General features: G+C 41.1%; 1 protein-coding gene across 2 annotated transcripts; it reads left to right on the forward strand.

Moving 5' to 3' along the window:
* Window positions 1-398: 398 nt before the first annotated feature.
* Window positions 399-18,228, forward strand: INTS13 (integrator complex subunit 13; the record flags this gene model as incomplete). 2 transcript variants are annotated; one of them, XM_084205784.1, is made up of 17 exons in its annotated part: window positions 399-882; window positions 1,961-2,192; window positions 3,116-3,190; window positions 3,907-4,109; window positions 4,359-4,439; window positions 5,607-5,697; window positions 6,645-6,773; window positions 8,387-8,471; window positions 10,199-10,288; window positions 10,739-10,828; window positions 11,804-11,982; window positions 12,736-12,906; window positions 13,290-13,444; window positions 14,397-14,627; window positions 15,934-16,073; window positions 16,735-16,870; window positions 17,654-18,227. In XM_084205784.1, the coding sequence occupies 16 exons, from the start codon at window positions 1,968-1,970 to the stop codon at window positions 17,691-17,693; spliced, it is 2,121 nt and encodes a 706-aa protein (XP_084061910.1). In that variant the 3' UTR covers window positions 17,694-18,227. The 2 variants fall into 2 exon arrangements, with proteins under 2 accessions (XP_084061910.1, XP_084061909.1); XM_084205783.1 differs by lacking the exon at window positions 399-882 and having other exon boundaries at window positions 1,944-2,192; window positions 17,654-18,228.
* Between the last annotated feature and the right edge of the window lie 7,599 nt (window positions 18,229-25,827).

Here is a 25,827-nt window from a genome sequence, read left to right on the forward strand (position 1 = left end):
ACTCAAATGGAGAGAACTTCGGCTGCCTACTAATGAGCCTGAGAAGCCACAGACACACCCAGCAAACGGGGTTGAGTATTAATTAACAGGCAAATTACGTAACTTGCTGCCCGTGATCACTGATGCTTCTGTTTCTTAAAATGTACAGCTAGTGTGAAGTTCCGGTGACGGGGGAGCCTTTTGCTGGCGCGTTCCGGCTCCCCGCACGCTGAAGACAGAACTCCCACAGAAACTGCAACAACACACAGAGCTGCCGCCCCTCGGGGCGCGCGCCGCGCCCGCAGATCTCGCGAGAACACAACGGCCTCGGCGGGGCCCGCCCATAGGGCGTCCTCGTGCTCTCGCGAGATCGCAGGCTCCTCCCCCGAGCCGTGCGGGCAGCGCAGGGACGGGCGGGGCGTCCGCGCCCAGGCGGGATCGGGGTGGGGAACAGGAGCGGGAACGGCAGCGGGGCCGGCGCCGGCCTCGGCATGTCGGGCGAGTGATCCCGGCCGGGCGCTGTGGCCCGGGGAAGTGCGGACAGGGGCCGGGCGCTCCCCCCGGGGGAGCCGCGGTGCCGGCGGCGCCCGTGGCCGCGCGGGGCCCCCGCGGGCTTAGGGGTGGGCGGAGCGGGGGGGGCTCCGGCCGCCTCTCCCACCCCCGCGGCCGCCGGGCGCGCAGGCCGGACCCGGGCCCCGCGCTCCCCGCCGAGCCGCCCGAGGAGGGGGAGCAGAGCGCCGCAGGGACATGGAGGGCGCCCGGCCGGAGGCGCCCGCGCCTGGCCCCGTCTAGGGCGCCCCGCGGGCCTCGTCCCTCCTCCTCCTCGGAGCGGGGCCGCGGCCGCGGCCGGGCGCGGCGAGGAGCGGGACCGGGGCTGCTGCACCACAGGAGAAGCCGGCCCAGGTGAGGAACGCTCGCCGTCGCCGTAACGCTTCCAGCTGCGCTGCCCCGGCCCCTCGGGCTCCCTGCCCCCCCCCGAGAGCGGGCTGCGAGCGCTCGGGCCCGGCAGGCGGCGGCCGCGGCTCACGCCCGAGGGGCCGCGGTGAGCCCCGGCTGCTGCAGCCGAACACGGGGCCCAAACCTGCCCCGCTCCTTCCCCCCGAGGAAGCCGCGGTCTCACTTCCGTGATAGTTTATGTTTTTTAAAATGAGCTTATATGTATTTTTTTGTCTTGTGTATTCTCTAATTCAGCAGAAGTACATAGAAAAATAAATTCTTACGCTAGAAATTGCCGTTTTCCGTGGTGCCCAGCGACAGGACGAGTAGCAGTGGCCATAAACACAGGAAGTTCCACCTCAACATGAGGAAGAACTTCTGTACATAAAAGGTGGCAGAGCCCTGGAGCAGCTGCCTGAGAAGGGAGTCCCCCTCTGGAGACATTCCAAACCCACGTGAAGGCATTAGCCTCTCTAGGTCACCCTGCCTTGGCTGGGGGTTGGACCGGATGATCTCTGGACGTTCTTTCCAGCCCTACCTCCTCTGTGATTTTTATAATTTCACACTTTGTATATTTGTCAGTGAGATGTTGAAGTACAGATGTAACTGTTCACTTAAAATAGATATTTAGCAAAGTCAAGACTGAAAACCAGCTTAAAATTCTGATTATGTTACTTAAAGGTCTTTAAAGTTTAATAATAATTTTTTTTTCTTTTGCATGTTACTTATTTTAGGAAATAAGCTTTAAATAGGAAGCAGTTTTTGTACTTCTTCTTTAAAGTTGATTTTAAATAGAGAGGTGGGGAGAGTAAGACTGTGCATTTTTTTTGCCTTTTCAGCAATATAATTCCACTTTTCTCTATTTTTTTCTCCTGAGAAAAAATAGTTTCTTCTGATAAAAAAATGTAGTCTGTTAAATATGGACTCTAAAACTTGCTTATTTCTAGGATGTATGTGTAATTTTCGCAGTCAACTTATGATGTGTTTTGTTTGGTTTTTTTCACGTGTGCAATTCCTTTCCGCTTTTGATGTCTGTTTCTTTCAGGAAGAAAATGAAAATATTCTCTGAGTCTCACAAAACTGTTTTCGTTGTGGATCACTGCCCCTACATGGCAGAATCATGCAGGCAGCACGTGGAATTCGATATGTTAGTGAAGAACCGCACCCAGGGCATCATTCCTCTGGCACCCATCTCCAAGTCCCTGTGGACCTGCTCAGTGGAGTCATCTATGGAGTACTGTAGAATAATGTATGATATTTTCCCTTTCAAGAAACTGGTAGGTTCTGCCAGCCATGCTGCATATCATGCTTGATACAATCAGGGATGTTTTCATCTTTTATTTGTGTCGTTTAATGTATTCATGTTGTTTAGAGTAAATATCAAATTGTAGTTTATCACTTAAAATTTGTTTTTGCTGTTTATATACTTTATAGTCCTTTAATTGGTTTTAGTAGTATATAAATCTCATTACATATTTCATTTTGGAATCTTCCATTGTCCTAATGTCACTTTACAAGCTGGTACAAAACATGGAGAGGTGCTTTAGGGCAACTTAGAGCTTTATTGTGCTCTGCTGAACAATGACTTTCCAAAAGCTTCAGTGAGCTATTGTCTTAAGTTGAATTTTGTTGCTGAATACACGTGGTGGCTCTCTGTAAGAGTTTTGGTATCAGCATTGAAGGAATTCTGGGCTTTAGGAAGAGGGTAGGATTGCCCTGGAGCTAACAGTTTGGAAAAGTGGGAGGAGAGCTTCCTGGCACACACAGCTCCTTGTTTAGAAAATCATATTTTCTTTGTGATGTTTGTTAAGTCGTGGTAGATATTCACCCCATGATTACTGTGACAGACTTTGGAGAATGATGTGCAGTTTACAATATTAGAATTTACTTTATTTTGTGGCTATCCTACTGAAAATATAATCTAATTCTTAAAATACTAATATTTTGAAAATGTTATTTGGTGTAGAGAATGATTTTCTGGTGTAGAAATATAAGCAGAACTTGTTAATCATATTACTTAGGGGAAACTGAATATAGCAGGAGTGTGTGATTTTTGTGGGTTTGCTATTTTGAGTTTGGCTTGTCATTGCACATTATCTCCAGACAACCAGAAGAAAGAAGTGCAATTCCTGTTTGTTTAAATTTGGGGAAGTAACAATATAATGGCTGTTACCTTAATGTGCTTTTTTGATCCTTGTAGGTGAATTTCATTGTGAGTGATTCTGGGGCTCATGTGTTGAATTCTTGGACTCAAGAAGATCAGAACTTGCAGGAGGTATGATTTGAAACTGTTCTTTTGTTTTGTAGTTCAGACTTCATTGTGAAATAAACATGTTTTCAATATGAAATAACTCTGGTTAATTACAGTATTGGTGGATCTAATCTGAAATTGTTGAATAACAGAATTTCAAATAGTTGCCAGTGAGCCTGGATTATTCTATAGACAAAATCTAAAAAGAATCCAGTATCTTTAAGTAGAAACTTAAATATTTAAAGTAAGCATTACAAATAAATTAGTTACATATTTCTTCTGAAATTTAGTGCTATTTCTTGAACTTCTTTTAAAAAATATTTGCATGAGAGGCAAATAACATGTGTTAAATACGTTAATTGTTAATGTCCTCTCTATGGTCGTGTTTCATCCTCTGAAAAATTTACTTTGAGGAAGAAATGCATTTCCAAATTCTCAGAAAATAAAAGTAGAAGGCAACTAACAATATTAGAATGTCTTTCGGGTGTTGGATATAAGTTGTTATTATCGTCAGGTATTTTTCTGTAATAAATGAGAATATTTAATCACAATGAATAAATTAAATTGCAAAGAATAATTTAGGGCCAAATGTTTTCCAGAAGGCTGCCAGTAACGTTCGTTAGTTGTTCCATTTGCCCTTCTCCCGGCAATGTTCGCTAATCTGCGTGTCAGGTGTTTTAGAACGCCGCCTTTGAAAGGCAGAGGGGTGTGCCTCTGTAACAGCTCTTTGTTCCGCCCAGCTGATGGCGGCGCTGGCGGCCGTGGGGCCGCCGAACCCGCGGGCAGACCCCGAGTGCTGCAGCATCCTGCACGGGCTGGTGGCCGCCGTGGAGGCGCTCTGCAAGATCACAGAGTACCAGCACGAGGCCCGCACCACGCTCATGGAGAACGCTGAGCGCGTGGGCAACCGGGGCAGGATCATCTGCATCACCAACGCCAAGAGGTGGGCATCTGGGGCCTGTGCTGCCCCTACACCAGCGGTCCCAGACATTCCCACAAGGGCTGCGGGCAGCTCCTTTGCACAGATCCTTCTTAGAGCACTTCTCGCCTTATCAAAGGTTTTGTTTATGGGTTCTGACCGTAAAATGCCAAAAGTTTCAAAAATTTCCCACTTTAAGTAGAGGAATATTCGGTGGCTTTGAACAGGAGGATTGATGGTGCAGCCTTAAAAGAAATCCACCTTCCTTTGTAGTGACAGCCATGTTCGGATGCTGGAGGATTGTGTTCAGGAGACCATTCATGAGCACAACAAGCTTGCAGCTAACTCTGACCAGTGAGTATGCTTTTTACAGAGTTTCTGGCATCCTCTAGGAAATATGGATGTGTTTCTGTCACAAAACTCACTATAATGAACTGTTTGAATGAATGTGAAGTAGAAGGTGGTAAATCATGATATTGTTAGCTTAGAGCTGGTGTATGATCATTATCTTTCCAGTATCATCCTTCGCAGGATTTCTTTAGCTTGTTACCTTCTACATCTGCTCCGAAACGAGATGCATAACTGTGGCTTGTTACACATTGTGTTTTTAATCACTAATTCATCTGGAGCAGTTTTTCTTGATAATACTGTGTTACTTTCATGTTCCTCTTCCTTTGACTAAAACAGCTAACTTCTTTGAAACTAGTTTTATTTTCTAAATGACTGTATTGCCTGGAACCTCCCTTGAGATAAAGGAATCTTGAAATACAGAGTGCATCTCCTCTGAGAAGTCTTTTTCCACATGTTTTGTCTAATTAAACTCTGAAGTGTTTGTCTACAGCACTGTGTTATCTTGTAAAGTTGTTGTGGGTTGAGATCCTATTCCTGGTTGCTCCTCAGGCACTTCAAGAGCAGAAGCAGTGCTCTCCTTTTTTTTCCTGCTGCAGTTGCAGTTTCATGGATGTATAAAGGATCCTGCCCAAGGAATTAGGTGTTTAATCCACTGTAAAGACAGGGATGTCTCATTCCTGTAGGTAGAGATGTGGTACAATGTTTGTATCACTCCAAGCTTCCAGCCACATCTGGATTAGCATATATCCCATTACATGTCCCATCTCTCTGTGCTGTTTGGGTAGTTGTTCTCATGTTCCCTGGAATCCCCTCATTCTCACCTACACTTGGAGGCACAAGTGCTCTGTAGTGTCAATATTCAGCTGAATAAAGCTGAACAAATTGCACCAGTTAAGGACTTACTCCATTGATGTGTCCAAAAAAGAAGCACAGCGCTGTAGCATCTGAGGAGCAAGAAGTGTTAGGCTTTTATTTTTATTCTGATAAGAACTGATTTTGAAGTCTGTGCTTTTGAAATTCATATCTGTAACCTAGTTTGTGCAGCACGCTTTCATAAACCACATGTTACTAACATATGTCTTGATTCTGTGTTCTAGGTACCATAATTAATTTAATTTTAGGAGATAGTCTGCCACACTGTAGGCTAAGCAAAATGATTTTTTTTTTTAGTCTAATGCAGATTCAGAAATGTGAACTGGTGTTAATCCACACATACCCAGTTGGTGAAGACAGCCTTGTTTCAGATCGTCCCAAAAAAGAGGTGAGGAGCTTAAAATGAGAAGCTTATCCCAGATTGGAAACCACGTCAGACTGAAAATAGTGCAAATTATTCTCAGTTGTTCAGTAGCAAAAGCACATGGTGGTGGTTGTTTGAAATCAAGTGCATTAAAAAATCTGTAATATATTCTGCTACTCAACAGTCTGCTCTGTGTCAATGTGTTGACTGTAAGAAAAGACCCCAGAAAAATGACTTAACATGAAAAGCACGTAGTGCTGTGTAGTATTTAATATATGAAAAGGACTATCAGGGGCTACCTTCCTGTGATTCATTTCTGCTGTAGTTGTGCTAAAAATTGTGAATAGAAGATAGCAAATTGACTTCTTCCCTCTCTAAGGCAGTCACTGGGTTTGGGTCTTGGGATTTTTTTTTTTTTTTTGTTGCTGTTGTTTAGGATTGTTGTTTTGGGGCTTTTTGGGATTGTTGTAATTTTTGTTGTGTGGTTTTTAAATTTTATTTTGTTTATTTTTGAGCCCCAACCCAGTGTTCTTGTTGGCCAAGGAAAAATCAAATACATCTTCTAGTTTGTGTTTATCTTCCTTGTGTATGTACAATGCACTTACAGGTAGACATCTCAAAATTGCTTTGCTACTGTTAGCAGGTAAAAGAATTTAAAACTGAGCTGCTAAGATTTATTCCCCATGTTGTGATGCTAATTTTTCCTATTAACAATTATTGACTCAAATTTTTTAGCACACTTCTAATTTTTGGTTTTTTTAGCGTTTTTAAGAGCTGCATCTCTAGCAGTTGGCAGAAGCTCAAAATTCAGAATGAAAATAGTTTTTTGCTCCTTGCTCAGTAGTTTACCCTGGTGTGAGTTCTGGAGTATAGTTTTAGCAGTATAAATGCTTATTTGAGAGTTAAACAAACTGTACTCTTGAATGATACCACAACCTAAACTGTGAATTCCATGTGTCAATTTATTTCAGCTCTCCCCAGTTCTAACCAGTGAAGTGCACAGTGTCCGTGCAGGGAGACACCTGGCTACAAAACTGAATCTTTTAGTACAGCAACACTTTGATCTGGCTTCAACCACAATAACTAACATCCCTATGAAGGTAATATTGTGTCTACAGCTCTGTGTTAACCAGATGCATCACTTCTAAATTTGTTTGAAAACTTTTGATGTTTATTTTAATTGAATTTTTACATTGTTTTTCTCTCCATATCATATTTTCTGTTTTGTTTTTTTTTCTTTTATTAGCCCACATTCAATGTCTGTGATCAGGTTAGTAAAAATGAAGTAGGGGAAAAAAAGTAAAGAAGGATCACAGAACAAAATATTGTATTGCCAAATCTCAATTTTTGATGTAGCAATACAAGTGTTATTTCAGTTCTGTTTGTATTACTTTATATAAATACAGTCTTGTTTACCTCAGATCAATTTGTCTGTGATTCTTTTGTCGTTTTCTAGTTGTGTTTAGATATTCTTGACCCTTGTGCATTATAGTGGCATAGTGAGTCTCTTTTTCCTCTGTTTCATTATCATGCCCACCCAACATAAAGGTGTTTGTAACTAAAAGCTGCTTTTTTACCAAGGATTTTCAAGTGGGTTTTCTACTCTGAAAATCCATAAACATGAAATGGGGACAGGATATACCTAGTTAAGAAAGATATTAAATTAAGCATCTTGTGGTAGAAGTTATGTCCATATTTAAAATTTTTTTTCTACTTTGAGGGAAATTAGTGCAGTTTAGAATGTCAGGTGTTAAGTTGACAGTAATTTTCTGATCAGGCAGCAAGAGACAATTGAGACAAGTGTCAGTATTCAAACAGAAAATGAGCTATGGGCAGGTAACCTTCATGATTTAAAAAATTCATTAACTTGTATCACAGTCAATCATTGCATATTTGAAAACTAGGAATATTGTGTGGATTTTTTAAGTTAAAACATGATATCAAAATAATTTTCAGTTTTTATGAGAGTTTGACATGGGTCATGGCATAAATGTGACTTCAGTTTGCAAATACCTTGTCTGTAACTTTCTGACCTGTGTGCTGCTGGTGTGCCTCTCCCTTCTGCCTTTGTCCTTATAGTAATAGACTATGTTGGGTTCTCTGTGGTTTTTTCTTTTTTTTTTTTTTTGTTTTAATTGTTTTGCTTTTTAAACTTGGAGTAAATTAGCAGAGTTACTGTTCTGTTGTTGCTGATCCTCTGCAGCTGTTTGAAGATGCAGTGTCCTCCTTACAAAAATTAATTTTTTTAGTTATAAACTTGCAGTTGCAAGTGCATTTCTTAATAAGTTCAAAGTGTGGGTTTTGGTTTTGTTTCTTCATTTTTGGTTTTGAAAAGTAATTGTCACTCTACCCTGCAGTGAGCTAAGTTGTAACTGCTGGTGATTATGTAACATTTTGTTGGCTTCCTTAACTTCACTAATTTAGTGAAGTAATCAAGCCTAGTTTTTACCTGTATGTGATGCTCTGCACCTTGAGGCTTGTATAAAGAGGAATAGGGTTTCAAAAAAGTAAATAAGAGGAAAAGCAGTTGGCTGCATCTTTAAACTGCTCAGAGAGCAGTTTCCTCAGCATTGCAATCCTGTTGTTGTCTGAGGCACTTGGAGATTTTTTTGTTTTCTTCTGGACTGAAAGACAAGTGTAGAATCATTCATTTATGAAAATGGTGACCTCTAGCTAAAGTAGTTCTGTTTATGTCTACCTTTCTCTTTTGAAGGAGGAACAACATGCTAACACATCAGCCAACTATGACGTGGAGCTACTTCATCACAAAGAGGCACATGTGGATTTTTTAAAGAGTGGTAAGTAGGAATGGCCCTCTGAAGGTGGCTTTTGATCAACCTCTTTGGGAGTATTCACGAAGAAAGATGGAGAGCTTCAAATCCATGTAAATTTCAGGCTCAAATAGCAATTATTTCAGTTATTCTTTGTAACCCAGGAAACTTAAATTTGTGATGTTGGCATTAGACTTTTACTCATTATTGACATATTTTAATGCAGCAATGAGAAAACAGGCAAAACTCACATATGTTCAGGATATTGCTGTGAGATTTGAAGGGCATGTCAGTTTCTTACTGAGATATAAAAAGTGGATGAGAGACCAGATATGCAGGGAGATTTTACAAAATGAAGTCCCTCTTGTGGATATTTGTGCAAAATCATGCCTTGCACAATTGAACTTTAAGTAATAATAATTAGCACCACTTCACCACTTACATCCCACAGGCCTGTTTATGACAATAATTGCTTTGGAAAAAACAAGACTTGTTTGGCTGTTGAGCTTTTTTGTTGTATTTGAAATACCTACTATCTTTTTTTTTTTTGTAAATTTGGAATTACTACCTAGTATTCCTCTGAGGTGAATTTTTAATAGCTCAAGCAAAGTTGGAAAAGCACAACACTTATCCTTTTGCAGAATTATTTTGTTGAGAAAACTGCCTGATGTAAAACTTCGTTAAAAATCAGCTTATAGCTTCTGTATTAGTAGAATTAAATGTCATATGATCCATAAGTAGCCATTTTGGGGAGTTCGTGCTTTTTGTCCCATTACTTTGAGGAAGAGGAGGTAACTCCTTTGTCATCTCCAAGTGCTGTGCTCCAGATTTTAGGAGAGTGGATGATTAAAGATTGATGAAAAGCACAGGGTGTTGCAGTAATGACCTTGGCCTTACCTGAACTGTGTTACGATGTTGAAATCTTAAAGCTTTTATTGCCCAGGCTCAGAAGCAATTTTGTAAAACCTGTCGGCTCAAGGAATTAGGTCTCCTAGGAAAATACAAAACCACTCAGACTGCATTTCCTCTTCACATTTTTCCCATCAGGACTTTGAGAGGAAAAAGTATGTTCTTAGATCCTGTAAATGTTGGGTTCTTTCATTTGTTTCTAAATACATATTTCAGCTGTAATAGCTCAGATGCTAGGAAAGCAGGAATTTAGTTACTCTGGTCTTCTTTCTCTGAAATGTTGCCAAGGAATTTTCAGGTTAAATAAGTTTGGCCTTTAGATATTCTGAGAGATAATTTCTAAAATTGTTGCAGTTAATTTTAGTAAGAAAGTATTTCCAGTATTTTAATAACAAAGTGTCTGTGGTCAGTAGAACACATTGAGAGAATTCAGGCTGAATCTGACAGAGCAAAGAGACTGGATGATGAGACCAAATATTTCTTTCCCCAAAAAACTAATTTGTCAAATGTACCTTTAGATTGGTTTAATTGACTTTGGGAATACAAATATGTACAAGAAACAGTCATCTCTAGTATTTAAGAGTTCTGATTTCTGTGTGTAAAATTTTAATAAAGATATTGTCTTAAAGTCTTGAGCATTTTAACAGGAAAAAATTGCCTGCTACTGGTAGAACTAAACTTATGTAGAACTTTCTAATTGTCAAATCAAAAGGTTAGGTATCTAAGTTTAATATTTAGATTACATTGTGTATATGTTCATGTTACATTTTGTACCTTAAAAGCTTAGAGTTGTTTTTCTGTAATAAACTCTGGTTGATCCCCCCTCTTTCTGCCTTTCTCTGCAGGTGATAACCATGTGGGTGGCAATAGCAGAGAAGGCACATTTAAAGAAACTGTGACACTGAAATGGTGCACTCCTCGAACCAACAGTGTGGGTAGGTGACATGGAATCTTCCAGACCTGGTTGGTAACTTGTACAAATCTGAGTGCAGGAGAGAAAGCCATGGCAGATCTGAGGTACCACAGGAATCGTGTGGCTGTGCAGCTCATGCACCCTATTAACTATTAGCAATTTATGTTGACTTGTTGAGCCAGCAGGCCAAAAATACAGGTAGGAGAAATAAGAGCAAACTTGACTGGTCAGTGAAGTGCTTCAGGAGATAAAGAGTTGGGGTTTCTGCTGGAAACAGGGAATGTATGAGATTCTCAGAGCTGTTGATTCTTGGGAATCCTCCCAGTGAGGACTTTCAGACTGAGAGGCATCTAGACTTTTTAGTTTTGCTCATTATACACTAGCCTCCTCCTCTTCCATTCTTTTATTTTGTGGATATTTTTTTTCCTATCTCTGGAATTATACTCCACTTTTCTACTTCTTTATTTTTCAGAACTGCACTATTGCACCGGAGCATACAGAATTTCACCAGTAGATGTAAATAGCAGACCTTCTTCATGCCTTACAAACTTTCTCCTTAATGGTAAATTTGTGTCTTTGGCTAATTATTCAACCTTATAATATTTAATTTTGTAAATGGAGCATATAGCACATTTTGACTGGTATAGCAGTAATGTGTATATACTGTAAAAATACTACGTTTATTTTAAAATGTCCTATAAATAAGAGAAGAAAGTTGTTAAATGTCCTCAAAGGCAAATGTGTTTTGAAACTTAAAGATGGGAGGAAAGATGTAAAGAAGCAACAAGTATTGAAATGGAGGTTTGTATGTTTGCAAACAAAATGGGATTACAAACATCCGTTTAATAAAATGTTCCCTTCAATCAAGTCATTTGATTCTCTAAACATGCAGTGGTGTTATTAAGCACTATATCTTAGTGTATTTTTCTCTAGAGATTGTGTAGTAAAAATGTCCTTTGATTAATAAAAATGGTTAGAACCAAAATTAATAGCATATTTCAGAGAAGCTCACTCTTCTGATTTTTGCTTCATGATAAAAAGAAACTCATTTGGAAAATGCACCCTTTAATGCTTGGTGTATTTTACTGAAAATCAGACAAACACAGTTTTATTTCTCTGTGTGAAGAACAGTATCTATTTTAAGCATTAGCAAGTGATATCAGCTGATACCTTTATACTCAAGAGGTTATTTTATTACTTTTTGAAAGTTGCTGTTAAATGAGAGGGGTTGTGCAGCAGAGCCATTTGAATGCCTTATGAAAATGTATTTTTTCCTAAGAATAATATCCTATAGAAGAAAGGATTGGTTGGTCTAGGAGAGGCCTTTTGGTGTTGCTTTGTAAAATTTTAAGGCACATATACCCTGTTCTGTGTCAAGAAATGAGGAGATGGCAGTTCCTTGTTCAGCTGGGTGAAAGCACCACCTTGGTGGGTTCAGATTCTTCTTGGCCAAGCACAAACCCGTATTTATGCAGCTTGAAATTGAAAATTGCAGCACACGGGAATGAGCGAATGAAACTGATCTCCCTTCCACCAGGTCGTTCGGTGTTGTTGGAGCAGCCACGCAAGTCTGGCTCAAAAGTCATCAGCCACATGCTCAGCAGCCATGGGGGAGAGATTTTCTTGCACGTGTTGAGCAGCTCCCGCTCAATTCTGGAAGATCCCCCCTCAATTAGCGAAGGCTGCGGTGGGAGGGTCACTGACTACAGGATCACAGTAAGGGTCTTTCTGTCCTATGCTGCTGCTTCTCTCACATGACAACAGATGCAGGGCAGTAGATATGGGAAGGAAATGTTGGAGTGGATTGCATGATCAAATTTCCTTTGTAATAAATACCTTGATAGATATTTAGTAGAAAATACTGTATTTGTTGGTTGTTATGCCTGCTTCATAAAATACTTTGTGTGTCAAGGAATGCCTCCTTAATGCACTAGGAGTGTTTAAAGTTTGTTCTGGTTCTAGAAAAACATTTTTCTTGGCAAGTTTCTTCTGTGGGTTGGATACACATAGGACTATAGTGTGCTTATTGTCAAAGGATAGATTGCACATGAGTGTTTGTACAATAAATAAAAAAGATGTTGACAGCTTTGAACCCTGATATCAGACAGTCAGCTGACAGGCCTTTTGTTTATCCTTTATTTTTTTCAACACATTATTGATATCTTTTGTAAATAAGTAGAAGTTCCTTCTGGAAAAATATAACTTTTCCCATACATGAAATTCCTTGCAAATCTGGAAGTCCTCCTTGTCAAAACCCATACATTGATTTTTACCCTTTATTTCTGTGCCCCTGTTTTTGTGTTCCCTCTGGTTAATGCATGAGAGCTAGAGACAGGGCTGTGGTTGGTAGAGTCAGATGCGGCAGTGGGGTGGTAAAAAGTGATAAGCAAGGCTAAGCTGTTTAGCCCCTTCACTGAAAGTTACTTTGTTAGAGAAATGCCTAATTGTATCTTGTTTGGTTATCATTAGGATTTTGGTGAATTTATGAGGGAAAACCGATTAACTCCTTTTCTAGAGCCCAGATATAAGATCGATGGAAGTCTTGAAATTCCATTGGAACGTGCAAAAGATCAGTTAGAGAAACATACTCGTTACTGGCCTATGATTATTTCTCAGACCACCATCTTCAACATGCAAGCTGTAAGTTACCTGGGCTGTGTACATTTTTGTTCTGTTCCTAGATTAAGTTTTCCCTTGTCACTTGATGAAATACCAACTCAATGGGATGATAAATCCCTTGCTGTATAATCAGTTTATTTTCAGCTTTATTTTTCCTGAACTAATTCTGTAATTAATGCAGTAGATTATTGAAATGCTATTTAAATAAAGTGATTTGAACCTGACAGCTCAAGTTCTCCTGGGTAAAGAAAGTATCTACTTACACTTAGAATTAGTACTAAACTGAGGTTAAGACGGTGGGGTTTTGTTGTGTATTGTTTCATTGCCTTTAATTTTTTTCTCCCTGTTGCTCTCCTGTGACACACAAACATTTTCTTTTTGTTCATTTCTGTTTTGTCTCACAGGTAGTGCCATTAGCCAGTGTGATTGTAAAGGAAACAATGACTGATGAGGATGTGCTGAATTGTCAAAAAACAATATACAACTTGGTAGACATGGAGAGGAAGAACGATCCACTACCAATTTCAACAGTTGGTACCAGAGGAAAGGGGCCAAAAAGGTTACATGCCTATCTCTTTGTTGATTCTGGACTATTTTCAGAACTACTCTGCTGACAATGTTTTCATACCAGATTTTTAAAATATAGCTAAAAGTAATACATAGTGTACTAAACATTGTATTGCACATCCCACATGCTGTGAGTGCTTCACCTGTATCATTTAGGGGCTATAACAGTACTGATACTGCTGTATATTAAGGAAAAAAACCCTACAATTTCATTATCTAAGAATTTAAATATGTTAAAAAATAGGAAATCAAATATAGTTATCAGCAAAGGTAAGAAATTTATACAATGTGGACAGATAAAGTGAAATAATTTCAAATTAATAAAAAAGGAGAACTGAAGTATATTATAAATGAACAGTGGATTAAAATTACGATATATTAGAATCCGTATGGAACGGTTCTTTAAAATATGGGATACTTCTTTAAAATAAGCATGGAATATTCTGATCCCTCAATCACTGGGATGTGTTCCTTGTATTTCCAAGAATGGGTTAGAAAGAAATTCAGCTCCTGATGCCTACATGACTGGGAGTTATTGACAGTAGTGTGGTGCAGTTATTTCTTGTATTTTTAAACCCAAATAATGTAATAATTAATTTGCATGTCAGTACATGAGTGGCCCTCTGACATTGCATTGTTAGCAAGCACCTGAGAAGTTTCACAAGTGCCTTTTGGCAGTGAGATCTCATGGAACAATATGATGTCAATGGACATAATCCCTTTCAATTTAAACTTTACTCTAGGCGTTAACTGGGGAATGTTAATGTGGTTTCAAGCATGGAGTAATCCCAGGTGGAGAAACCTGCAGTACAGGAGGACAGATAATCTCTTTGGAGTTATTTTTGGTTAGGGGGTTCTGTTTTGTTCAAGGTCTGCGTTCATGCAGTCAGTAGTTGAATGCTGGTGGTGATGCTCGGTGTGGTGTCTCTTCCCTGGCCCTTTAGGGATGAGCAGTACCGCATTATGTGGAACGAGCTGGAGACCCTGGTGCGAGCGCACATCAACAACTCTGACAAACACCAGCGAGTCCTCGAGTGTCTCATGGCCTGCAGGAGCAAACCCCCTGAGGAGGAGGAGCGCAAGAAACGAGGCAGAAAGAGAGAAGACAAAGAGGACAAGTCGGAGAAGTTGGGCAAAGACTATGAATCAGATAAGCCATGGCAGGAATCAGAGAGGTACATTTTCTAAAGTGAAATCAAACTGTAGCATAACTCTTGTTCTTAGTTGACCTCGTAGCTGGGTGTTTTAGCTTGAGGAGTTCCTGCTGTTGGAGTCTATCATAACCACGCCACCTATTTGATATTAAACTGCTTTATGGAAACCTAAAGCATGGCTGAAAATGTGGGACAAGCAGTTGTTTTCTTTTATCAAGCAGTAGATAGCTCAGTCTTCAGGTTGATTAAACAACCCAGCTTGATTTGCCTCTTCAGCTGAGCGTCAGGATTATTGTCCATTCACCTCCTGTCTGTAATTCATGTTACTGTAGTTTGTCTAAGTGGCAAGCACCTGTCAGTCTGTTCTGTATTCCTTCTCTGAAACTACTTTCTACAGAGTTCTAAAAAACTCATGGTAATAAGCTTGATTTGCATGTGTTTTGTGCATGCAGGGATCATTTAGGATGGCAATGTGGTGGTGTTTGCAGGGGTCCCAGGACGAGAGAAGAGATGAGAATCTGACTCCATATTTCAGAAGGCTAATTTATTATTTTATTATATATATTATATTAAAAGAAAATGATATATTAAAACTTACTAAAAGACTAGAAGAAAGGATTTAATCAGAAGGCTGGAAAGGAAAGGAATGATAATAAAATCTTGTGACTGACCAGAGAGTCCAGGACAGCTGGACTGCGATTGGCCATTAATGAAAAACAACCACATGAGACCAATCAAAGATGCACCTGTTGCATTCCATAGCAGCAGGTAATTATTGTTTTTCTTGTCCTCTGAGGCTTCTCAGCTTCTCAGGAGAAAAAATCCTAACAAAAGGATTTTTCATAAAGTATGTTGTCTGTGACATGGGAGGGCCTTTTCATCCACCCTGCTGTCACCACGCTGATGACATTCCATGCCTTTCTGTGAATGATCATTCCTACAACTTGGCTTTCACACGTGGAACAGAAATGGGTACTGAGATAAAAGGGATTTGGTGTGAATGGGTCTGAATTCACCTAGAAAAGATAATAGGAAATGGTATCGTATTTCTCTATGTATTTATTTTAATTTAGTCTTTCCTTCAAAATTCAGACATTGTCTCAACAACTAAAGTGAAACTGTGTATTAAGAACCTTCCCTATATGTAATGCTTTATACAGAGGATTATTTGGCTACAGTTCTCTATTGTTTCACCCATTCCAAGGGATCAAAAGAAATTTGCTTATGGTACGGGTCCCATATAATTTTGAGGAGTACAGAAAGCTATCAAGAATTGTGTCCTGCTCAAGCATATTTTTCCTTACCCTTTTCCTTCCCTCTGAAAAAGGTTAAAAGGTCTTTTGGATCGGGAGAAAGAAGAACTGGCAGAAGCTGAAGTTATCAAAGACTCCCCTGATTCTCCTGAGCCCCCCAACAAAAAGCCTCTCATCACAATGGATGAAATGCCCACAGTTGAAAAGGCAAAAGGTAAATCAGAACAATTGCAACAGATTATTTCTTTTAAAGGTAGATGTTGTTGCATCAGTCTTTGTTTTCTAAAATAATGAGGTGAATCATTTTGGAGTTAGAGCTAAGTCAGTGAAGATCATGTTTAATTGAATGCTAAATATTGAGAAATTCTTGGAAAGCATATTAACCTCACCAGGTTTGTGAAAAAAGGGAGATACCAAGACACTGTGTGGGTCTGCTGATCAGCTCTTGGGTTGACAGGAGGTTGGCCAAGTTCCTGCTGGTGCTGTTTGACCTTCTGTATGTGAGAAATGCTTTTTGAGGGCAGGTATCAGAAATCACTGTCTCCTGCTAATAAATAATCTGCTTGCCTAAGCAGTACAGTTGTCAGAATGGACAGTTCTCACTTTTCCTTGGTGTGAATTATTTTCTGTCACAGTGGCTGAGCTGATGCTGAGATTCTGCATTTAAAGCAGAGGTCCATCTCACGTGCAGCAACTCCTCAGCCATTATCACTTTGCATATTTTCTATTTATTTAGCCCCTGTTGTAAGATTGTTTAATATTAATTGTTTTAACATGTTGAATTACCATAATCTGTAATTTCCTTTAAGATGTTATAATGATGTAATGTTAAGTCAAAATTTTCATCACTTAGACTCTTTTACTTAAAATTTTAGGGCCAATGTCCTTGCTGTCTTTATGGAGCAACAGAATTAATACTGTCAACTCTCGGAAACACCAGGAATTTATTGGCCGGTTAAACTCTGTCAACAACAAAGCTGAGCTGTATCAACATCTGAAAGAAGAAAATGGGTTTGTATCAGGAAATGCATCACTACTCATATCTTGGTAGCAGTCAGTGTGGAGCATTAGATACTCCTTTGATGATTAATATATCTAAATACATTCCTTTGCTTCTCAGCATTGATGGAGAACCACAGCAGTGTTTGATTTTCTGTTTGCATCTGTGCTGAGTGAGACTGACTGCTGAGAGCTGGGTTTCCCTGGTTCTCAGGGATTGCCCCTGCAGCAAAACTCTTATTAAGCTTTGGGGGTTTAAACAGTAGCTGAGACTTTCTGCTTGCTTTAGCTTCCAAAGGAATGGCTGATACAGAAATATTGTTGGTAATAAAGTGGTTGACTCTTAGGCTGTGCTGTAATGAAGTTGACAGTAGTCCATGTTCTACAAAAAATACTGGAAAACCAAACCAGCCTCCTCTGAAGGAAATCAGACGATGGTAGACAATGATCAGTGTAAGAGGAGTGAAAATGAAGTCCTTGGAAAAAAAATGGCCAAAGCTTAAGTTTTCAAAATGTATTCTCCAGTCACATGAATATTTTCTATTTTGGTGAGGTTGATAGTGGATGGTTTTTCACATCTGAAATGTATCTCTGCAGAAACCTTTCCTTTACGTACTGACTGCTGCTTAAAGAAGTATTAAGAGGAGATAATATTGCATATGTTGGGGTAGAGAGAGAGACAGGACAGTTAGTGAAGTAAAATATATTTATGAAAGCATTTTAATCTGATTTTTTTTAAAACTATTGATTGTTCTTCCAGTAACAAGCCTTACCACTTGTTGTCTTGCCTTTCAGAATGGAAACAACAGAAAATGGAAAAGCAGGCCGGCAGTGAGGATTAATTCTGGTTTTGGGACAAAATCTGGCCAAAATGCAAAAATATTTAATGCTGGAATTGCTCTTGGTACTGTTTCAATACAGTTGTATAGCTGTGGTTTGATGGGTTTTTACATTTTTCTAGTCCTATTTTTGCTATGAAGTATGAAACCTGCATATCACGTTAAACCAGCTGTGTGCAAATAGGAGCTGTCCTGAAGCGTTTTCCAGTCGTGCTTTAGGATGAAGAAAACCTCTGCTGCCATGGAGTAAATCAAGTAATCAGAAATGTTAGTCACCTTACAGTCCTTGCCCAGAAGCATTGGATACTATTTCAAAATCAGTGATGACTGCCTTAAAAAAAAAAAAAAAAATTGAAGTAATTTACAGTAAGCTGATAACATGATAACATCCTTAATTTTGGTCCATGAACACCTTTTATTTATATGAGGATTCCTCAGGAGTTCAGAATTATGGAAAAGACCGCACACTGAGTACCCAGACACTGAGCTGAGAGAGTGCCAGTCTTGGTTTTCATCTGAGGGGTGGGAGGGTGAGGGGTTTTACAGATAAAAATTGTTGGTTTAAAGACTTCTAAGAAATGGAATGGAAATGGTCTTTAGAAAGCAAAGCCTTTCAAGTTGTTGTGTTGGAGTTAAGGCTTTGTAAGCAAAAGTACAATAAAATTTTTTGCTAATAATTATATTATTGATGAAGTGTGTTCTGTAAGGTACTTGTGGTTGTATGTCTGAGAGACTGAGTTTGAATGGCTGTGAATGAAAAGGTAGGTGATCTGTGTTCAGTTTCTTTGAGTAGAGCCTCTTTCACTGGGGAGTAGAATTCTCAACTGGTAGAACTCGGCAATGTCTGTGATCCGATCCCTTGCCAGGTTTTGGGTTGTCTTCCACATGGGCTGAGGAAGAAGATGAATTCCTGAGCTCTCCAAGTGTGTCAGCCTTCCTCTGGTCTGCATCTGGCTTCTGTAAGCAACTGAAGGGCTCACAGGGTATCTTATAGTTGGTTTGAGACACATCTTTGAGATTTTCTAAAACTAAATATTTTTATATTCACCTGCCGCTTTAAATACCATTGTTTGTGATGTATAGATCTGAGCACAAGTATTCTTCAGTGAACATTTGTGACTGAATCCTCTTTTCAGCTGAAGTACCATGAATAATTTCAAGGTGATTATTCAGCCACTCTGATGCAGGTGTGTTTTCTGTTAAATGACTTTAGAACCATTTTTACAGAGTGATTAAATAGTACTTGCATGGTAATATTTTCTATTGTACTGTAAAATATTTGTAGCTTTTACAGAAGCAACATGTAACTCTTGGAGATCCTAGTGTGAAGACTTACTGCTTTTATTTTTACAACTTCATTGAAAACAGAATGTCCTGCATCGCTACATCTCTTGATATCTTAGCTAAAATGTTCTGGTGAAGAAAACATCCACAAAATTACTGCTTCTAATAACTTTCTGGGTTATTTTAATGAGATTTTACTGCATATCACTCTGGATGTTTCTCTTGTTTCCTAGAGGAATGTTGAAGTCTGGAAGCTGGGGAGCATGTAAATGTCAGCTGTGCAATTTGCTAGGCTGGAGAGTTAGAGCTGAAAAGCTCATCCTGTGCCTTGGGAATTCTGTGTTGCATCTCCTCATGTGCCATTAATATTCAGCTGCACTCCTTGAAAATATGCACAGGAATTAAATACTTCATTAGAGAAAGTAAACAAGCTAAACAAATACACACTTTATTAGCAGGTGCTATCAAATTTCTCTAACTCCATTCTCCACATTTGGAGCATCTGCCAGGTCAGACTGGTTGGTGATTAAATGAGCAGGGCTGGTGACTGGGGGTCTGTATTTCATGTACTTGACTCAAGAGACTGCAAGAGCTGGTTTTGCATTTCTGGGAAGGGTAATTCCATATTCCTCTCCTGCCCTACATAGTGGCACTGGTGCTGCTTTGCTCCTATTTTACTCACTGCCTTCAGGTTTAGGGAAGGTTTTGTCAGTTCTAAAAAGAGTTACAGATTAAAATTGGAAGTTACGGATTAAGTAGCTTGATCTGTAATTACGTGATTGCAAAATGCAGTTCATAATTAAATTGTGGATTGCGTTTTGTATATGATATGCTATTAAACTGGAAGGATTTCAAAATGTTTTAAAAGCTCTTATAAACTCTTCTGCAGAATTTCAGGAGTTCTCTGCTAGAACTGTCCCAGGTGGAGGCAGACAAGAGACAGTTTTACTGTAAAGAAGGCAAGACTGGAACTTTAAAGTATATCTTTAAAGATACATTGCAGCAAATTACCTAATAGGAGGAGTTCAGTAGCCTTTAGAAATGCTACATATGATGTATTTGTAAAAACACTTTGAAAAGTTTTGAAAGATGGTCTCTGTCCTTTCAATGTCAGGCATTTTTTAAAACTCTAAAATTCCAAGATGGCCTAGACTCCAGGGTTGTGGCACCTCTGAATTTCAATGGTACCATAATGGTTTTTGGTGATCCTTCTGTGACAGTTCTGCCTCTTTTATGTAAAATGTATATTTATGAGTCAGGGAGGCATAATGGAGTGAGATTTGCCCAGCACTGACTGTGACCCCTCCTTCCCACCAGCATCAGCTTGATGTGTATTTTCTTGTTCTGACTTTTGCAGTGCTGTAATTCTGCCTTTTAATCAGGAGATCCCTTTGCCTGCTTCACTTGGGTTCTGCTTTTGCCACTGCCTTTTTGTCAGGTGTGGGTCAAATATATTCTATTCTAAATTGAAACATGGTGAAAATCACTAACTGCCTGTTTATGTTGTTTTTACTGGGTGTTAAGAATAGAACCTTGTAATGCAATTTGTCTTTTTGTAGATTTGCTCTTAATACCATTTAAAAGTTTTTAAAACTTAAGCCTCTGGATGTTGCCTTGGCCATGGCAGGTGGTCACAGCCTCTGGATACTGGGGAGGGAGTTGGTATTTTGGTGGCTGGAAGGGTGGTGTGATGTGAGGGATGGGCCTGGGACGCTGCCTGTGGGAGGGAAGTGGTCCTGAAGGAGGGATCCACAACGGAGGTGGAAGTGCAGACCTGCACTCGTGTACAGGGGCTTTGCGAGGTCTCAGGGTGTCCAGTTCCACATCAGCCTGGCTTAGCTGGGAGTTTGTCTGAACCATCACAGGCTGTGCTCCAGGGATCCTCCTGGGACACCTGCAAAGCCAGCAGGCCACTACTGCCAGCGCCACGCCAGCAGTGGCACAAACACTGCTCAGTAGGGCACGGGGGCTCCTCCTCGCCGTGGAGTCCTTCGTGGTGTGGAGCGCCGGCCCGGTGCTGCTGCAGGGCCCGGGGAGTGGCGTGGTGCTGGCTGGGCAGTCCTCACGGCAGGAAATGCTGAAGGTCACATCGATTCTGTACTCTGGCAGCATTGCTTGGACGAACTGTGGGCTCACAGAGCCAGCTGGCACCCTCAGTTTCTCCAGTGCCTGCTGGATTTCGTCCTTCCCGCACCAGCTGGAAGAGGTGTTGGTGCTTGCACACAGCGAGCTGTTGTACCAGGAGATGAGTGTGGAGCCGGGCTGGAGAGATGTCAGCGCCATGTCTTTGGGGCTGCTGGAGTTCAGGAAGAAGGAGAGCTTCTCCAGGAACAAACCCACCCTTTTCCTCTCCCTCAGGAAAGAGGAGAAGCTGTTCTTGGTCCGCACGGTGAAAAGGTGGCAGGGTGGCTGGGGGGGCTTCAGGAGCTCGATGGTGAAGGATTGCCAGGCTGTCAGGCCACCAGAATCCCTGGCAGACAGCACAAACTCCTGCGGGGAATGCTGGAAGTCCATCTCTAGGGGATAGCCGTGCATGGCCTGCTGGGAGGTGTTAAACTGCAGCCAGCTCTCAGAGCCCCACGGAGAGCCATCAGCTGGGAGGATGTGTAGGGACAACCGAGTGGAGTCACCATCTTCCTTGTCATAAAATGTGTTGGCAGGTATAGGGACAAAGAACAGGCAGCCGATGGTTGCTGTTAGGAATTTAATGGAATGAACAACCTTTGGGGAAGTGTTTGCTTGTCCTTTAGAGAAGAGGGAGAAAAGGGAGGGAAAGAATTAGGAGGAAAGAAATTACTATCTCTTGCTGAGTGATGGCAAAGAAATCTTGTCAGCCTCAGGATTGTGGAGTGTATTAAAACAAACTTTTAACAGTAAAGTCTTGTCCTTGATCACATCTTATCCTCATTTGTTAAGAATATTTAGATATCTGTTTATTTAAAGATCTGTAAATATCCTCAACACTGTTTTGTCTAGTCGGAAATATTAGTCAAATCTTGTATAGTCCCTTCCCAAACAATTACATCTACTTCTACTAACTTTTACACAGAAATAACAAAACACGGTATTGTTTCGTCTTCTATTTCCAACATTAATCATGGATTTTTTTGAGGGGGAGGATTTTATCAGAGTATGGATGCCTGGGATGGGATTGCTGTGAGCACTTCTCGTCTGCCTGCTTTGAAGAGTTCCAGAGAATCTGGGAGCAAACACCAGGTAAGCTGGAGGATGATAAAGTGTGGGGGTAAATTTGAAAGGAAATCTCCTCTCTGTGACTGTCCGGTGAAGTTTGCTACCAGGCTCAAAGAGTGAAGGATCATGACACACAGTTCCTGCAGCTTGTGACAAAAAATGGTCCTCTGTTTCTGCCATTTCTGGATCTTGTGTACTTGTGCTTTCTACACTTTATGGTGAGAACTAGTGAAGTCATGCCATTATTATCCTCTCCTTGTGTATTGCCTCATGTAAATATTAGGGAGGGTTGAATGCAGGACATGAATTGTGATACTCTGAGGACTGCATGGGTTCTAGTACAGGAAGCCAGAGAGACCTTGCAGGGTGGATGAAAATGTTGATGGCATCTGTGTTCAGAAGCAAGAACAGAAAAGCAAACTTGTTTTTACCTTGGGTAACAGTCTGCAGCTCTTGTGAAGCAAAAAATGGAGGAAGAATCCAGGCACTTTCCACAAACTGTACTCTTTCAGATAAGGGAAACAGCTGGGTGCTTGGCTCCAGGTGTGATGGCAGCAGTGTCTCACCCACCTCTGTGAAAGTGAGAACATTACAGTGTAAGGTGAAAGACCATTTAGATCTATGTGAAAGGAATCTTATGTCAATAATGTGTTACAGGGTTGGGAACAGTATTTGAATGCTTTTATGGCATGTGGTTGAAGACCTTTGCCAGTTTCTGTCAGCACAGGAAGGACCATGGGAAGCAGGCTGGAGTTCAACCTCCCCTTTAAAAGATGAGGGAATGGCAGTGGCTTCTATCTCTGAAGAATAAAGTTGTTGGGTTTTTTAAAATATTTCTACATGGCACGTGCTTGGAAGAGTGCTAATAACAGAAATGTGTTAGGGCTATATTCTCCATCTGAGGGCTTTGACAGATCACAGAATCACAGAATGGCCTGGGTTGGAAGGGACCTCAAAGATCATCCAGGTCCAACTCCCTGCCATGAGCAGGGACACCTTCCGCTATCCCAGCTTGCTCAGAGCCCTGTCCAACCTGGCCTTGGACACTGCCAGGGATCCAGGGGCAGCCACAGCTTCTCTGGGCAATCTATGCCAGTGCCTCCCCACCCTCACAGGGAAGAATTTCTTCCTCATATCCAATCTAAACCTGCTTTCTCTCACTTTGAAGCCATTCCTCCGTGTTACCCCACATGTTTTATCCCAATGAAGCTTGCTGGGACACCTGATTGCAAACCTAAATACCTCAGACTGCAGTCTGTGTACAGGCTTTGGGTACAGACTTAATGTAGGTCTAACAAAGTTTTACAAATAAGATAGCTCTGAGGGGCATTAACAAGGCTCTGAATTCTGCACTTTGTAACAGTTTAAAATATACAATGTGTACATTTTTACAGATTTAATGTAAGGAATAATCCCACCAATTTACCCAACTGGCACTACAAACAAACCATCTCTATTGTCCAGTGTACACTTAAGCCTGAGTCACAGATTCAGGCAGTTGAAAGACAAGGCAGACTAAAAACTGTGTCTGGCCTAATTCTTTACTCCAAAAGATATTCAACTACTTCTGTGTCATTTTTGATAAATATTTACTGTTCAGTTCTTAAAAACCCCCCACAATGTTCTTCAAGCATCTTTTCTAATGCTTTATTATCCTTACTGTGAGAAAGTTTATCTAATGTCTAACTTAAATCATCTTAACTGCACTTGAAGGTCATTAGTGCTGTGTTAGTTCCCAGGGGATTCTGAGAATGCACCTTTCATCTTTTAAGCAAAATATTATCCAACCCCATATATTTTCTCAGTGTTCTAGACTAATTATTTTAGTTTGACATGTTTTCTAGACCTCTGACCATCCTTGTATTCCTTTGGAGCTTTTTTAAGGGTCCACATCTTTTCTTAGATAGGATGGTCAAAGCTGGGCCTGATCATTCAGCTGAGCTGTTATCTGCTCCCAGCTAAGCAAAAAAAAAATTGCATTCCCTTATTGGGAAGACTGCTGCTGGCACATGGCTAATGCAGGGAAGTTGTGCTTTTGCCAAGAAATTGTATAGAACTATTCTGGCAGGAAAGAGGAGAAAAGGAAAGTCAAACCTTAAACATACCCAGTATGCTGCTGCCCAGGTGAGAAGTGGCATCAAATAAAGTCACCAGAGGTGCTTCTACAGCATCTGGCTTGATGGCTGAGATGTGTGACTCCAGGGCAGGCTCGATGACACTTGGCAAAATCTCACTTGTTCCCAGATCTTTGTCTGAAAGCAATTCCTCTGTGCCACTGGGTAAAATCCTCGTGGGCTGTGGCTCTGTTCTGAGCACGCTGCTGCTGTAAGGAGGAGGGAATGTTGGTCTGGATAACCTGGACATGTGAAAGGCAGGAAGGTCTTCTGGCACAGTAAGAGCTGGAGTGGTGTCAGGGTGGGACAGAGTGATCAGACTTAGCTCATGAGGTGCTTCAGCTTTACCAGGGACAGTGCTGGTTAATGTGTGAGGAAAGCTGGCTGAGGCTTCAGCACTGAAAATCAATTTGGAATAGAGGGTCTGTGCTTCTCTTTGGGCCACAGAAGAAGCTGTGCTTTTCCCTCCAGCAAATGAAAAGCCACTGGGCTGTGAGATAGTCATAGAAGGTTTAGACTGAGGTTCACAGCCATTAGTGAACAACTGGCTCAGACTGCTGCTTGCTAGGACAACTGGGAATGTGTCCTTGATGGGAGATGTGAAGACAGACACAGAAGCTGTGGCCCTTACTGAAGCTTCTTGGAATACTGAAGGGAGTGCATCTGGACAGAGGGATGCATCAGAAAGCTTTTCAAGTTCTGGAAAGTGACTTTTTACCTCACTGCTGTAATCTGGCACTTCTGATACTGACATTGCTCCAGGCAAAAACGGGTGTAATTCTGTCTTGGGAGAAAATGCCACTGCTGAGCTGTGAGGCCTCTCCTGAGGACTGGTTATCTCCCATGACCTGGAAAGCTGCTCTGTGCCTGAAGTGATCTCCTGTAGGAGATGGTGTGTGGATATCTCTGATTTACTGGAAAGGAAATAGGAGTCTGCCTCAGGCACATGAGGCTCTGACAGCAGGGATGTACCAGAAACTCCAGCAGGCAGCACTCCCAGTTCAGAGAAGGGAATTCTCATTTCAGTCATCAGTGAAGGTGAAAGATCTGGGAAATGAGAGTCTGCAAACATAATGGATGCTGTGGGCTTAGTTGGCATGTCCTGTGCTGAGTGCATTTCTAAGGTGACCAAGCTTTCTTGACTTGCAAGGTGGATATTATTCTGCATCTTGTAACTTGCCATGGTTATACTTTCTGCACAGAAAGTTGATAAGCTCTGAGTAGCTCTGAGAGATGGCACAAGTGGTGTGAGTAACTGGCTTGGCACAGGAAAGAACAAAGGCCTGGAAGCTTCTCCTGCAGCTGGTCTCTGGGTAATTCTAGTTGGTTTTAATGCAGGGGTTGGGGTGATCATTAATTGCCTGCGGTGTAGTCTTGGAGACTTTCTTTCACGCTCCCCTCTCCTGAGTATTCTCCAGCCTGCAATTTCATACCCCAGCAGCTCTGAGAGGCGATGTGAGTTCACGTTGTGCTGCAGGACCTGGATGAACTCAGGGAGCAGGCCAAAACCTCCGCAGGTGAGGGGCCAGGAGAGCCCCAG

The sequence above is a fragment of the Fringilla coelebs genome (assembly GCF_963513975.1).
Source record: "Fringilla coelebs genome assembly, chromosome: 5".
Classification (NCBI taxonomy): Eukaryota; Metazoa; Chordata; class Aves; order Passeriformes; family Fringillidae; genus Fringilla; species Fringilla coelebs.